The sequence below is a fragment of the Dipodomys spectabilis genome, unplaced genomic scaffold (genome assembly GCF_019054845.1).
Source record: "Dipodomys spectabilis isolate Male_0828 unplaced genomic scaffold, ASM1905484v1 ptg000234l, whole genome shotgun sequence".
In the NCBI taxonomy this organism is placed as follows: Eukaryota; Metazoa; Chordata; class Mammalia; order Rodentia; family Heteromyidae; genus Dipodomys; species Dipodomys spectabilis.
The window spans coordinates 7,812,834-7,829,604 of record NW_024870911.1 but is presented as its reverse complement, the minus strand read 5'-3'; the positions used below and the strand labels follow the sequence as shown (position 1 = coordinate 7,829,604).

The following is a 16,771-nucleotide window of genomic DNA, read 5'->3' as shown; positions in this document are numbered from 1 at the left end:
ATGGGCCAGGAGTGTCCATGAACTCGGATGTCTGTAGGTTACAGACACACACATTTCTACCTCTTACCTGTTCTTCCCTCCACCACCACTTGCCGGGAAGCGATCCCTCCACTCACTGTCGTCACCACCACAGAGTAGAGGCTGCCTGGTTTGAGTGAGTGAAAGCTGTATCTGTTGGTCTCGCGGGACACACTTTCATTTTTGATGACCACATTTTCATGGATTAGTAAGACTTGGTAAAATTCTATGTCTCCTTGTGCCTTGGTCCAGTTAGTGGACAGACTATTGGTCATTCCTTGATTGGCCACGTGTAAGCCAGTCACTTGAGCTGGCACTGAAACACAGGAGACAGAAGACAAAGCAAATTATACTTGGTTACCATAAGTGGGTATGAGAAAAAGGAGTCAGGAATGGAGGCTGGCTTGAAAGTATTAAGAATAAATATTGGTTTTTGCCATAACCTCCTCACTCTGTTTCCTGTGGCACACGGGCAACAATTGTCCTGTTGCTTGTATGGAAGATTTTAATAAAGTGATTTAGGACCCCAAAATGACACGATACATGCGTATTATTTTATATTTATATCATATTATTTTAGAAATATTTTATACTATATTATACCGCGTATACTTAGTATTTAATTTAAATACTTAATACATTAAATATTAAGTCTTTTTATTTAAATACTAAAGGCTGTTGTTTTTAATATGACTTTATATGTTTCCACTCCACAAGAATTCAAAGCTCTGTGAGTTACTTAAGCCAAACCTATGTGATCTACTTATGGTCTAGCAGATAAATGACTCCCATCTGGACACATTCTCAAAAAGGCGATTCTTATGAAACATGTTAATCCTACAATAATATAATAAATGATAGCATATAGAAAAATAATGATTATAATTATAACCACTGCCAGTTATGTGCTAAGTGACTTCTAGAAGTTATATGATTTGATACTCATCCAAAGCTCTATAAAGTTAATTTTCTTCTTCCCTTTACTAGTGAGTACAATGCAAGTACTTTTAGCTTCTATCACAGTGCTGACAAGTTAGCAAATTGGGACCCACTATCACATGTGTGTAACCATGTAAGCCTCTGACACCTTTGCGCTAGCAGACTCTTGGCACTTCCAACTTGTCCATTACCAATCTTATACACAGACATGAAAATTGGCAATTGGTTGTAGTATATTTCACTTTGTGCCTCTTCCTTGCATTATAGTAATCAGACAAAACTCTAGCATCTAGATTAAGATAGAAACATACTCATTTAAAATGCTTACTATCAATGGATCAGCAGATGGCATTCCAATTTTAAATTTTATAGAGAAAGCAAAATAACTACAATAACTAAAACAACTGTGGGAAAATAAAGGACAAAGTTGAAGGATTGAAAGCACTAGGTTTCACTAGTAAGCTATGATTAACAAGACAATAGAATTCTGGCAACAGGCAGATGGACTCACGTATTGATGAAATGGCATCAACAATCCAGGCTAAGACCAGTAAGTATAGAGTCAATTATTTTCTTTTACATATATGTCTTTGCATTAAATGGAGAAATTGATTGTTCCCTAACAAAACCCTAGAATGGTATTTTTCAATGTCTTAAGAGCAAACAACTTCAAACATAAAACTGAAACGGAAGAAAATATCTTTCAAGGGCTAGTGGTATAACTGAATACCTATCCAATCACCACCCCAAACTAGCAAACGAAAACCAAACAAAGCGTAAGACTGAAGGTTTAGAGCTACAGAAAGACATATCCAAAACAAAAGTGGAGAGACTGCCCTCCTAGAAACTCTCACAAAGAAATCTGAATAATTTCCTGTATAATGAAGGACAATATACCCCAAATGAAACTTCTGAGATACAGAAAGAAAAGATGAAGGAAATATGTTAAGTTGGGAGACACATGTAAAGACCACTGCACTATTTAACGCAATTATAATATCATTTGTGGAGTTTCACAGGCAGAAATAAAACAGGGTAAAAATACCATATGAATTGAAATGGGAGTTCTTCATGAAGGCACTACTTTCTGTTGCGCTGAGCAAATGAGAGCAATTCTGAGACAACAGCCGACATAGTCTCTTTCCACCTGTTGGTGCCTGTAGCCATTTACTGCCCTTCCAGCTAACGTGGAGGTGAAATCAGGTCTGTTCCTTGTCTTGCGGCCTCTATTCATCCCTTTGGCCTACTCACAGAATCACAGTAATTTTTGCCTTTCTTTACTCCATCATCATATTCTCTATTCTTCTAGATTATTGCCATCAGCATAAAAACATGCTCTTATTTCTTCGATTAAAAATAATCTTCCTTTCAACCATTCTCTCTTCTCAGTGCCAATTTCTCTGTTTTCTTTGCAACAAAACTTGTTGGGAGGATTATTCACTACTTTATTTCAATTTTAGTCAAATAAAACCCAAGCACAATAAAAAGAATTATTGTAAAACAAATAAAAAAAAACAAAACAGAAAGAACCCACCCTGACCAAATGCTAATAGATACCACACCCAACTGGCATAACAAGAACTTTGTAAACATTTGTAAGATGTACATTAAATCATTCAGCAGGCAAAACACTGTAAAATCTAAAATTTGCAAAGGTAATTACCTGTTCTTCCTTTTATTGAAGAGGAATTTTTTAAGTCTCCACTAATACTGGTGACAGTGGCTGTGTATTTTCGGCCGGGCTCCAGGTCCGTGAAAGTGAATTCTTTAGCGTCTTTGGAGAGTGATTTGTGGATGAGTAAGAGTTCTCTGTCAGCTAGTGAAATGATGTATCTCTCCCATTCTGCTACAGGTGTCTGCCACATTATGCCCAGTGAGGATTCATTGGCATGTTTGACACGAAGCTGGAGGACAGCCAGAGGGACTGAAGAAAAGAAAAGGTCATTGATTGACTCCACATACTGTCCTCATGGAATACTTACGGAACAGTTCTTAGAAAGCTGCTCTCTTCTATTCTCAGAAGTGTTCCTCAGAACATTTTTTTCTCCTGATTTTTTTGTGTGGGGGGGGGGGGAGCTGATAGGCCTGGGCACTGTCCCTCAGCTCTTCAGCTCAAGGCTAGTGCTCTACCACTTGGGCCACAGTGCCACTTCTGGTTTTCTGGTGCTTAATTGGAGACAGGAGTCTCACAGAGTTTCCTTCCTCAGGCTGGCTTTGAACTGTGATCCTCAGATCTCAGCCACCTGAGTAGCTAGGATTACAGGTGTGAGCCACCGATGCCTGGCTCCTGAATGTTTATATTAGAAAAAAAATTACAAAAAACTTTATAGAACATCACCAGAACTATGAATTCAAAAGAATGGGAAACATCATTGGAAAAGTCATTTAGTTTGATCACATATTACTTTGAGCTTATCTTTCCCTACATATTCTGTGATACAAATGTATTTTAACATATCCTCTCATGCACAAACCCATAAAGAAAAGTCTACGTTTAGTATCAAAGTGGAGTGGAAAGTACTTGTTACCCTATAGCTAAGAAAGACTACGTGCTTCCTCTTTCATTTCTAGGCAGGAGCTACTGCTGGGTGAGGAGAGGGAAATAATAGTATATGATTAAGGAATCCTTTGTGCAAGCATTCAAAATTGCTTCCTTTTTCGGAGGAAGTGCTTCCATTTCTTTGGAAGATTTTATTACAATTTCTAGGACATACTTCTCAGAGTAAGTGTTGATCCCACAAAACAAGAGGGAAGACAAATTCTAAAAAAAATCAAGTATGTAAAATTACATTGTGATTTTTTTCATCAAGAGAAATTTCTGTTATTCTACTGTTTTTTCTTCTTTACTATATAGATTTTATGTACTGATTTGAGGATGTACACTAAAGCCTACTTTGAGTTACTTTATTCATCATTGGAAGCTCAGTTTATGAAAACTTCTCCTCAGAATTATGCTACCACGAGGAGACTCTACAAATCCCTTGACCTTACATTTTCAATGTGTTTGAATTAAGTGATATAATATCTAGGAGGAGAGTGACACCTCTCCTGTGAACATTGAACACACCTTGCTTCAAACTGACCTAAGTCTTTGACCATGATCAAGAGATCACTTGAAGATACCATTGCAAAGTTACGGAGATAATGATTATTTCATTTGACATTCTTCTAATAAAGAGTATTGAATCAACACAATTATTTCCTTATTATCATCCAGGATTAATAGAGAAGACATCTGAATTTCTCTCTATATGTGAAATACTCCACATCACAGGAATGATTATAAAAATATTATTGAGGAAACAAACTTGCAGAGATAATGACTTGCCCAAGGAATTGCAATCTATACTGGAGACAGCAAGATATCAAGAGCCATGTGTCACTGTCTTTAATCTCTCTTCCTTAATATGCAGACATATTTCTCTCTATTACAAATTGACTCTTGCTATCTGAAATCTTCATCCTAGTCAATATAAGATTAAGGCAGTTGATCTACCAGCACTTTCCTTTCAGAGGACAGGTTAGTCTTTATTCTTAGATTATACTCTTCCTCTTATTTTGGCATCAAAATCTTTTTAAAGAAAATAATGGAGTTAGTAGTGGAAAGAATTTGGGGTGTGTGTGTGTGTGTGTGTGTGTGTGTGTGTGTGTGTGTGTGTGCCATTCTGGGGCTTGAACTCAAGGCCTGAACCCTGTCCCTAAGCTTCTCTTTGCTGAAGCCTAGTGTTCTACCATTGGAGCTACAGCTCAACTTTTCTTTTCTTCTTCTTCTTCTTCTTCTTCTTCTTCTTCTTCTTCTTCTTCTTCTTCTTCTTCTTCTTCTTCTTCTTCTTCTTCTTCTTCTCCTCCTCCTCCTCCTCCTCCTCCTCCTCCTCCTCCTCCTCCTCCTCCTCCTCCTCCTCCTCCTTCTTCTTCCTCTTCCTCCTCTTCCTCCTCTTCCTCCTCCTCCTCCCTCCTCTCCCTCCTCCATTCTCCCCCTCCTCCTCTCCCCCTCTTCTTCCTTCTTCTTTTTTAGTAGTTTATGGGAGAGAAGAGTCTCATGGACTTTCCTGTCCAGGCTGGCTTCGAACTGATCCTCAGATCTCAGCCTCCTGAATAGATAGTATTACGGGCATGAGCCACCGATGATTGGTGAAAGTAACTTTTGATGTTTTAATTAGATGAAATTAAACATTAGGAACTCTATAAGGCGTCTTTAATGGATGAGATTCAGGGAACACTTGGAGCATGACATTTCTGGTTAGTTGGGAGAAGGAACAAATTAAAGTTTCAGCAGTCATCAACAACTTCATATTTGCTTACCTGTCCTGCCTTGGCAACGCACAGAATTCTTCAGATTTCCACTCTCGACAGTGACTTCCACTTCATATTGCCTTCCAGGTATGAGCCCCACATCATCCACAACATACTGCATTTCTTCCTTTCCTACAGTGGTGTTGAGCAGCACGGAACTATCATTGAAGAGCAGGATGCGGTACTGCTCCCAGTCTCCAGCAGGGGGTGACCAGCTTACTACCAGGGACCTCATCCAACCATTGTTGTTGGCCTCCAGATGTCCAACTTTATCTGGAACTAAACAATGATATGATGTGAAGAAGGTACTATTTTTAGTGCCTTACCAAAAGTAAGAATACTGTTACTTTTCAGGGATAAGAGTTAGTAAGAGATCCAGTGTCTGCTAATCAAAATATTTCTATCCCTTGTTAATGTCTGTAGAGGGCAAATGAATAGTTCTTTTTCATTTTGAAGACACTTGCCACTCAAGTAATGTACACTAAAATATTTTTGTAAGATTAACAGTGATGAAATCTGCTCTAACACCGTTAACAATCTAGTGAATGTTATTTTTCATGGATTGCTTGCCAGCCCTAGAGACCATGCTGATACTGTTTCTAATGATAGTGATACTGGTAGATTTGCTATCTTTTGGAAGAGATACAGAATGTGGTAGTCATGAAAAGAACAATTTTTATTCAATATGGCTCTGATCAGATTTTTCTTTTGTTTAGAAACATTCCAGGCAGGTCTCCTTAAAAACTAAAGAAAATAAAATGTTAAGCCATTCATTTGCATTTTGGCGCTATATACTATCTCTCTTCCCAGGCTTACCTTTGACTGCTCCATGCTGTCACTCTCCCTGCTTTCCTATACCTTCTGATGCCAGGCTCCAGCTACCTGCTCAACAGACCTATTGTCTCCTGGGCACTTCCACCTTTGTTCCTTGCGTATATCATTCCTTCCATTCTTTTATCTTTTCCCTCTTCATTTGTTTAGAACTTCACAATTTTCAATGTGAACCCCAAGGTTATTTTCTCCAGGTTTTCACTGAGCTTTTGAAAGACTATTTTGTCTTTTTTTTTTCTTTTGAGGGAAATTGAGTTCTCTAAGAGCATAGTGTTTGAAATCAAAAAGCTTGGTTTAAATGCTAGCTCCATTGCTTATTGGTTAAATGGCTATGAACAAATCATTTGTCTTTTCTGAATTTCTGTCAAATGGTCATAATATTAGGGCCTAAATGAAATAATAGCTGCCAAGTGTTCACTCAGTTCCAGAAGCATGGAAATAACAATATCACTTCCATTATTAAAAGGCAGTTGAGTGTGTGTATGCACATGAGTTCTACAAGCGCAACTTGTTTATAAGAAAGTGCCTGCAAGGCCCAAATAACAAATGTTTCAGGCTTTGTGAGTCACGTATGATCAGTGTCCCATACGTTTCTTCATGTTTTCACGACTTTTAAACAAACTAAAGAAATGAACCCTGAAAATAAATCTTTTTGTAATCCTTTAAATATGTAAAAACCATGCTTAGGGCAGCAAAAAACCAAGCCATCAACTAGATTTGGCCAGAAGATGTGGTTTTCAGAGCCTGCTTTAAAGGCAGCAGCATCTTTTATTCATTTTAACAATGTCCAAGACTTGTGACATGGTAATTTAATTTACATACAGTGCTAGATAGTATTTAATAACATAAATTGATAAAAATAACATGTGGAAAGTATGGTTCAGTGCTAAGTGATCCTTAACTAGGATTGTATTAAAATGCTTTGTTTAGTGAGATCAGTGCAATGCACTTATGCTACTTAAGTGATGTGACATGAAAAAACATGGGACAGAGACAATGTACAGGTCATTCAAGATCCAAATATGTTTTCTTAAATAACTTACTTGATTAAAATTAACCCTCTGTCAATCCTATAGATCGCATTTCGTATGCAGGAAATGAATGTTTCCTCTTATCTTATTTGATCCTGTTTTTATATGGACAGAGAATGGTTTGGGCAACCAGAGGATACTCTGGAGCCCAAGACATACCTGTTCTGCCCACTGCCATCTTCTGAGCAGAGAGTTCACCAGAAATAGAGTTGATGGTGACTTGATACAGTCTTCCAGGAGTTAGGCCTTTAAAGTGAGTTTCAGTGACTTGAGAAGCTAATACTCTGGATCCCTCAACAGACCCTTGATGAGACAGGGAGATGTTATAGAAGTCCACATCTCCGGGAGGCTTTTGCCACCTGACTTTTAGAGAGGTCAAGCTTCCATCATTTGTCACCTTCAGATTCGAGACTTCCATAGGAGCTAATGAGTAAAACAACAGAAAAGAGATTTTACTCAGGATATTATACCAATTTCCTGGCCAAATTATGATCTATATTTTAATTCTGGCAGGAGACACTCCATAAGAAAAGAAAGCAACTACTTTGAGAGGTAAAAATTATACTGTACAAACAAAGAAGGCTGTCTGATTCATGCTAGGAGCAAAATCCTGGCAGTCAAGAGCATGGACTCCGGTTGGCACTTGGCCAGCTCTCCATAGGACTCTGGGCTCTTCTCTGCTTTTTTCCCCTACCTAGTGTTTGTTACCATAAATGATGCCTGGTCAAAAGACCTAAAGTGGTCCTTTCCAATTCTGAAATTGTTTAGATAGAAGGCATGAAGAGGCCTGTTATCTGCTGACCTTTTTCTCATGTCTACATATATTATGTATACACATGTATACATATATTATGTATACAATATGTATTATATAGTATATGTACTATATATGCTACATAGTATATATACCACATATAATATGTATGCTATATATATATATGGATATATGTATATATTACATATCTTATATAAAATATATACTATATAGTAAATATAACACATAACATATATTATATAGCCTATAGTATATATAGATATATACTATGTAATACATATAGTATAAAGTAATACTATATTTAGTATACTATATAGTATATAGTATATATACTATATATACTATATACTTACTATATAGTATATAAATATACTAATACACTATATTTAGTATATATTACATTATATAAAAATACACATTATATACATAATATAGATTGATCAATTGATTTGTTTATTGCTAAAATTACTTTTTATACAAGTCATAATTAAAGAGATATGTGATGGTTTCACCCAAGGAAAAATAATGACCAAAGCATGTAGGCAGAAAAATTTCCACATTGAAGTATTTACATATTAACCTTTTTGCAAACCTTATGTGAGTTTCAGTTTGCAGTACATTACCATTATTCAAATAACAATTTGACTTAACTTGATATGACCTTCCTTCTTGTCTAGAACAGAGAAGGAACTTACCTGTCCTGACTAGTTTCCACCTGGAGTTTTGTAGTCCTACAGCCATGCTCATAATGGTCAGATTGTAGAGATGGCCAGGTGTCAGCCCACGAAAAACATAAGAAGTACCAAATGTGTCCATGACAGTGTCATGAACTAGGGTTCCTTTGTCCATTAGCGTCAGCTGGTATCCTTCCACGTTCCCAGGACCAGGCGACCAGGAGACCAGGAGAGAATTAGCTTTTATGGAAATACCAATATCATTCACTGGAGATGGCACTAATGGGATAAATACATGTCCAAAATGTTATGAATAATTGCCTTAGAGAAGACATAGGCACATTCAACTCAACTAGACTTCACAAATGTATTTGTACTTTTTGTGTATCTTGTATAATAGCAATGACAAATAATAGCCCCCTTGAAATATAATTAGAACCTTCATTAATGCTCTTTTCACAGTCTATACAGGCTAAAGACATTCCATGGTTTGCTTTTCCATTTCCCTACTCAGTAACTCTTAAGTTAGTTTTTGTCAATGCCATATGACATGGCTTAACAGTAAATGCAAGAAAAAAAGGAAAGGACTGTAAGAGATAAAAAATGAAAAGCAAGATAAATCAAGAGACAAGTGAATGACAGGAAAGGCATGCATGTTTTGGAAACACTTGATATCAAGATACATGGGCACAAAGTATGACTAGTTTTTCACATCAAAAAAGCAAAGACTTGTTTTGGTTTTTGTCAGTTGTGGGGCTTGAACTCAGTCCCTGAGCTCTTTTATTCAAGGCTAGCCCTCTACCACTTTGAGACACAGCTCCACTTCTGGTTTTTGAGTAGTTGATTGGAGATAAGAGTCTCACAGGGACTTTTCTGCTGGGGCTGGCTTCAAACCACAATCCTCAGATGCTCAGCCTCCTGAGTAGCTAGGATTACAGGGGTGAGCTACTGGAGCCTGGCCAAAGACTTGTTGCAAACATAGGAATATTTAGAAAACATCATGATCTGAAACATCAGGTCATGAAAAGAAAATATACAAAAGAGAAAAACACTTAAAAACTCTTAAGTTTTATAGCATGAACTTGGAAAATGAAACAGAAAAACCTTGTTGACTAGAATTTCAATTACAAGACCCTTTAGGAAGCATCTATTTCAAATTGGAGAAAACTCCAAAAGTAAATCTTATGACCTGTTCAAAATCGCCTAACAAATCCCCAGCATACTCACACATGCTGTGTTTAGTCTCCCTCCCCCTTATAAGGCTAGTTTGTCTACTTCTATATGGCATAAGGTAGTCTTCTCTTCATTCACTGAATAACATAGAACTTCAAAGTTACCACAGAGAGCTGGGGATATTGCTTGGTAGAGTACTTGCCTCACATAAACAAAGCCCTGATTTGATCCTCAATATCTCAAAAATACAAAGTTATTCACAGACCATTGACTATAGACAATACTGGTCTTACCTGTTGATCCATTGGTATAAACAGTAGAGGAACGCTTATCTCCAGAAACAGCTGTGATGGCCATAGTATAATGATTACCAGCAGTGAGGTTTAAAAAGGTGTATTCATTCTGTGAAGTACTTTCTTGAATTTGGACTTCCTGTATCTTTTGGTTGCTATTATCAAATAATTGCACTTCATACCAAGTGACTTTTCCAGGAGAAGGAGTCCACCAGACCTGCAAGCTGGCTGATGCACACTTCTCTTTATTGACTTCAAACCTGGCAGGAGGTAAAGGGTCTGCAAGGAAAATATCAACAAAAAGAAGCATAAGTTGGAGGGTTTTGTTTTTGTTTTTATCTTTTTTTTTTTTTTTAACCAAATAACTGCTTATACTGCTTCAATCAGGAATCAAGGTTCATTTCCCACAATAACTTAAATGAAGCATACTTTGCTCATTTCCAAACCTACTATTTCATTTCATAAACACCATTCATACCTATTAGTCATGTGAATTTCTTTTTTCTAATTAAACTTTTTTGTTGTTAAGGTAGCTCTGACCTTGTAAATTCAAGCAAGGTTGTATTTTCTTTGGCTTCTAAGCTTAGCAAGTTATTCAAATATTGATAAACATCCAGGTGATGCCTGGATAAATACTGAAAATCTGGACAGACATTAAGAATTAATTTGAGGGGCTAGAAATGTGGCTTAGTGGTAGAGTGTTTGCCTAGCATGCATTAAACCTGGGTTAGATTCCTTAGTACCACATAAACAGAAAAAAGCTGGAAGTGGCACTGTGGCTCTAGAGGTAGAATGCTAGCCTTGAGCAAAAACAAAAAACTCAGGGACAGTGCTCAAGCCCTGAGTGCAAGCCCCAGGACTGGCAAAAAAAAATTAATTTGAAATTTGTACAGAATTTCCCCCTCTAGGTTGTGGATTATTGCTATATCTTTAAATGAGTTTTAGCTGTTAGCAAAACACAAGAGAGTAAATGAAAACCTGATGCAGACTTGTTTGCTTGCCCAAATGAACTCTCCCAACAGTCTGAACTCCCTGCAACCTTAGATTTAAACAAGTCTTAGTTCTGGGTCATGTTGAATTTTCTGGAGTCCCCAGAACAGGTGGGAATGGAAATATTTCACACCCAGCTGTTCATTTCAACTCACAAAGCTGAGGGTCAGTTTGAGAAGTTCTGGTTTTGCCTGTGTTAAATCTTTACCACTGAACTTGAAACAGGATGAAGAACTTATATCTGGGTTAGGACCTAAGTCAGGAGCACTGGATAAAGAGCCATTCTTTTGGCTTGTGAAGAGTGGAATCTGTGAAAGGAGGCTGTGTATAACTTGAATGTTATTGAGAGACTTCTACATATGAGAATTTCCCATCAGTCTTACATGGTTTTGATTGGGAAAGTGCAATCAAGACACATTGGAAGAGTCTACAGATGGGATAAATTTGGTCAAGGTATGCATGTATGCAATTACCACAATAAAATGGCATTATACAACTACTTTATACTAATAATTTTTTAAAGACATAGACACTGGAGAATAATTTTGAAGGATCAGGCTATGTATTTTAGTAGGATGGGTATGGAGACTTCAGTTTTATCTATTTCCTGATAAAAATCCTTTTTTTTTTTGGTGGGGGAGACAGTTGTGGGACTTGAAGTCCGGTCCTGTGTGCTGTCCCTGAGCTTTTGTGCTCAAGGCTAGTGCTCTGCCACTTTGCACCATAGCGCCACTTCCGGTTTTCTGGTGGTTAGTTGGAGATAAGAATCTCATGGACTTTTGAACTTCCATCATCAAATCTCAGCCCCCTGAGTAGCTAGGATTACAGGCATGAGCCACCAGTGCCCAGCATAAAATACATTTTGATCACAACAGTAGAAATTCTAGATCTCATTAGAAAAGTATTTGGAGATGTTCATTGTGATTAATGTAAATATAATCATAGATAACATTTATTGATAAGTTAACTTATCTTTCTATCCATACATAGGATATTTATTGATAATTGACAGACAACTCATAAGGCTGTGTCAATAAACACCATAGGCTTAATACAACCTGTGAAATCTAATGTCTTTATGTTTTATGCTATGATTTGTATGAATAATTCTGTTGAAGTTAAATATGTCAAATAAAATTTTATAACACCAATAATTAATAATAATACACACATAAAATGACCAGTAAACTGAAGCAGTAAGTAAGATAACGATGCATGGGAGTTTGGGAGATAAAAGACTGTAGGTCATACCATATCATAGCCTTTGGGTTTCCTAGAAGACTATAGGTTCTTAAATCTTAAGGTCTGGGCTTGAATCTCATTCTCCTACTTTGTAAATATATCGTTTGAGCTATTCATGTGCCTCAGTTGCCTTGTCTATGATATTAACAGCATAGTTTTAGAGAAGTGTTACAAAGATGAAAGCAAGTATTCTAGAACTTCGTAGAAGAGTACTTGGTACATTCTATGTGCTCAGTACTAGCTATTATCATTGTTATGCTAATCAGATAAAGCTATTGCCACAGAAGCAATGACATTTTGGTAGAGAACATGGACTTTGGTATTAGACAGAGCTAAATTCACATCTAGACTCCATCACTTACAAGTACAAGACTAAGCAAGTTACTTAATCCACCTAAGCTTCCATGTTCCCATCTGTTTAGGAATACAATAAATCCAAGAGGTAACCACAGATAGAGGAGAAAGTTAACCACAGATAGAGGAGACTGACTGGTATGTATTTGACACACAGAAATATCAATTTCTTTTTTTTTTGTCTACTTTGAGCATAAAGTTTTTTTCCCTCTGGATCACTAACAAAATGAGGGGGAGGGAGAAGTGGAACCAAAAAATTAATGAAACAAAGCCAAATTGAGAATAGCCTTCATCTCCTCCTTCAAAAAAGACCCTTGACAAAATCTTAACACTTTCTAACTCTTAAGATAAGGCAAAAAAAAAATCCCAAGCTTATTTTTTTTTTTTTTTTTTTACTTATTAGAATCAAATCTAGTTTTTCTTGAGGAAAAAAATACTGTGGGAAAAATACATTTTCTATCCTGCATAATAGCCTAAAATTAACATTACAAAATGGAAGTGGATCATTTCCCCTCAGAGAAAGGGGAGAATCAAGACAGGAATAAGACCTTTCATTACCAGAAGATGTTAAGGACCAACAAATGTCAAGAACAACACAGCCTACCCCAACTGAGATGAGGCATTTTTACGGAAGTGGCATTTTAAAGACAAGGGTGTGAGGGACAGTTGTTTCTATTCTTGTTCCAAAGGGGTCAGTTCTACCATCTGTGTATGACACCAAGTGAAAGAAGTTAAAGAAAATGATTATGAACAGTACATTCTAAACCTATGTAATCTACAAAATATGAGCTGGAGAAAATGAGTTTTAAGGTTGCGTGTCTGGGGAGTGAAATTCAGTAATGCAGACTTTATCTAATCTCTCTGAGCCAGAAAACAAAACAGTCAATCCTTTGTACATCCGCTAGAACAAAGGAACAATGAGACTGGGAAGTGCCTGGGCTGCGAGAACCTGCCCTGGAAACAAACACTTAAAACCCATTTATACTGTGATAAAGCCCTTTGCTGGCACTGCTCCACTATTGCTGTGCATGCTGCAGAATCGAAAGGGCTTTCAGACTTCTTTTTGAAATCTAAGTACAGTGAAAAATAGCTGTATTAAAAAAGGTTGCCATTTTAAAATTAAGGGTGGAAATTTCACACGTGTGTGTGTGTGTGTGTGTGTATTCCATATGTGTACTCTGTATGGGTGTGCATGTGACAGAGACAGATTGCTTTTTTGTTTTGTTTTGCTTCTTTTCTTTTCCTTCCTTCCTTCCTTCCTTCCTTCCTTCCTTCCTTCCTTCCTTCCTTCCTTCCTTCCATCCTTCCTTCCTTCCTTCCTTCCTTCCTTCCTTCCTTCCTTCCTTTCTTCCTTCCATCCATCCTTCCTTCCTTCCTTCCTTCCTTCCTTGCTTTCTTGTTCCCATACTGGACTTGAACTCAAGAACCAGGTAGTTGTCCTTTTGTTTTTTCACTCTAGACTTGTGCTCTACCACTTAAGTCACACCTCTACTTCTGGGATTTTACTGGTCAATTGAAGATAAGAGTCTCACAGAGTTTTTTTTCTGCCCAGACTGGCACCAAACCAAACCACTATACTCAGATCTGAATAGCTAGGATTACAGGTATGAGGCATTGGTGCCCAGCTCAGAGATTGATTTTTACTGTTACTTGCCAATTCATTTAAGTACCTGTAATTTTCTACTCACAGTAAACTCTTCTTAATTTACAAGATTTATACTGATTTTTAGTGGTTTAATGTACATATGTGTGTATTTATAGTTTCTTTGGTTTTCTCACTCTTACCCTATCCATAGTAGTCAATAAAACATTACAGACTGTAAGAACTGTCAAAAATCACAAATCAATTTTTTTGTCTATGGTGGATAGGCTTGAACTCTGGGCCCAAGGGGCTGTTCCTCAGCTCTTCAGCTCAAGACTAGCACTCGACCACTTGATCCATAGCACCACTTCTGGTTTTCTGAGTGATTTATTGGAGAGAAGAGTCTCATGGAGGACTTTCCTGCCTGGGCTGGCTTTGAACTGCCATCCTCAGATCTCAGCCTCCTGAGGATTCCAGGCATGAGCCACCAGCACTTGGCTAATTTTTTATTCTTGATATACATATCAAAGTTTGTCACTAACAATAAATTTCAGAATTCATTGTATTTCTTGGATCCAGACAGACCTGAAAATAAAATGCCAAATGCCAGGTTCTACACTATTTACCAGAAACACTTACATGAATCTGCCAGCATGAATTTCATAGACAGGCTTAATATCAACATACTGTTTCTTTTCTCAAAGGAAAAGAAAAAGCTTAGAAAAATTCCTTTAAAAATGAGCATATCCTATGAAATTCAGAAAATGAGGGGAGGAGTTGGTTTTGGAGGGACAGGGAGAATGATAAAAGAGGTGACATTGATCAGGATGCATTACACTTATAAACTGATTTGTTAAATGGTAACCTCTTTGTACAACTACTTAAAGATAAAAATATAATTAAAATGTGACTTAGAGAAAATCATTGTTTTTTCATTCGAGTATTATTTACTGTGGAATTTTTCACCATTAAAATATTAAATTAAAATATTAATATTAACTGATTAAAACATTAATATTAACTGATACGGGAATTTCTAGACTTTTAGAACTTGAAATGCCTGAATTTATTTTATTTTTTTTAATTTATTTTTAAATTTGTAAGAGTCAATCTTTGTAATCTATGGGTTGGTACCAGAAGTTTTTCTTGAAGGCATTATCGATTCTGTAATGCATCTATGTTGACTGTCAGAGTTTACTGTGTACTTCCTTAGCTAGAACAGGGACTCAGGGAGAATGAATGACTCACTTGTGTTGGGTAGGTACCAGACAGTACAACCAAACCTCTGATACATGGTGGCAAATTGTGGGTTCTTCCTACTATACTTCAGCTATGCTGCCATGGAAATGCTTTCATGAATTGCATAATAACAATAGCATATATACATATATGCATATATATTATATGCTGTGCTCTACCATTTGAGCCATGTCACCAGTCTAGATTTTTACTAATTGTTTTGGAAATGGAATCTAGTGAACTTTTCTGCCTGGGCTGGCCACCAAACAATCATCCTCCTAATTTCAGTCTCATGAGTAGGTAGGATTACAGATATGACCCACCAACACCTGACTTAGAATTTAAATGTGGTAGTTTGGGTATTATAGCATAGTCAAAATTAATAACAACACTAATGACTGCTAGCTATAATTCTATGGTCATGAAAGTTAAACTACTTTTCTTGTCTATTTTTCTTTTTCTGGCTAATTTTATTACTTTTTCTTGTGGTCCTGTCAACTTGTGTTGGATCATGTTAAGAGTCTTCTGGTGCCTTCCTCATTCTATGTTAATTTTCTATGCTATTGCCAAACCTCTGTACAAATAACCTCTGCCATCCTCATTCTCCTTGATGCATCCAGAACTTTGCATGAGCTCCAATTTTAAGAGAAAGTCTAAGTTTCTTCACAGGCATTCCAGGGCTCCTCAAAGTGGACATTAGCTTCCTTTTCAACTTTACTCTTCACAGCTGCTCACTCAGCTCAAGAGGTCATTATAGTACTTACTGCCTCCTGGTCATTAAATACATTTCTAGGGAGGTAATTTCCCTTCCTAAATTTCTAGTGAAGTTTTTTCTATTACTGCATAACTAAATTTTCTTGCTTCCTTCAAAATGATGTGATACAGCATACATCAGGCTGCGACTCATTAGATTTAGCATCTTTATACGCTTGTTACAAAATGCAGCCACAAAGAAACTTGAAAAATTTTGACCATTTGGAGAAAGAAAACCAAAGCAGTTTGGACAATCATTTTCGTTCTTATGAACAATATATGCTACTTCACAGACTATTGTATTAAGCACTGTGTATGTAAAATACTGGTAGGGATGAGTAATCAGTGATCCACACAACTCTGCGTTAGGATATATGAGAAAAAGGCAAACACAAAGATGAACTGTCAGATAGGCAAACTCGGATGTCCAACTTAGACCTACATCCCAACACTGTCTCTCACCATCAGGAAGTATTAGGTAAGTCTTTTCTCAGTTCCTCATCTGTAAAATAGGATGAAGGATACCTACTGACAGGGATATAAGTGTGAGGAGGTAACAGGGAGAAAGTGTTGAGCTTAGTCCT

At 36.9% G+C, this 16,771-nt stretch overlaps 1 protein-coding gene across 2 annotated transcripts in view; it reads right to left on the bottom strand.

Annotated features, from left to right (window-relative positions):
* Positions 1 to 16,771, bottom strand: part of Ptprb (protein tyrosine phosphatase receptor type B) — a 109,061-nt gene that overhangs the window by 55,619 nt on the left and 36,671 nt on the right. For both annotated transcript variants that reach the window (XM_042699172.1, XM_042699173.1), the window contains 6 exons: positions 10,028 to 10,306; positions 8,583 to 8,840; positions 7,272 to 7,535; positions 5,260 to 5,529; positions 2,621 to 2,881; positions 68 to 334 (listed from right to left, as the gene is read on the bottom strand). In XM_042699172.1, coding sequence (XP_042555106.1) covers positions 68 to 334; positions 2,621 to 2,881; positions 5,260 to 5,529; positions 7,272 to 7,535; positions 8,583 to 8,840; positions 10,028 to 10,306 — 1,599 coding nt within the window. The remainder of the gene's footprint in view (positions 1 to 67; positions 335 to 2,620; positions 2,882 to 5,259; positions 5,530 to 7,271; positions 7,536 to 8,582; positions 8,841 to 10,027; positions 10,307 to 16,771) is intronic.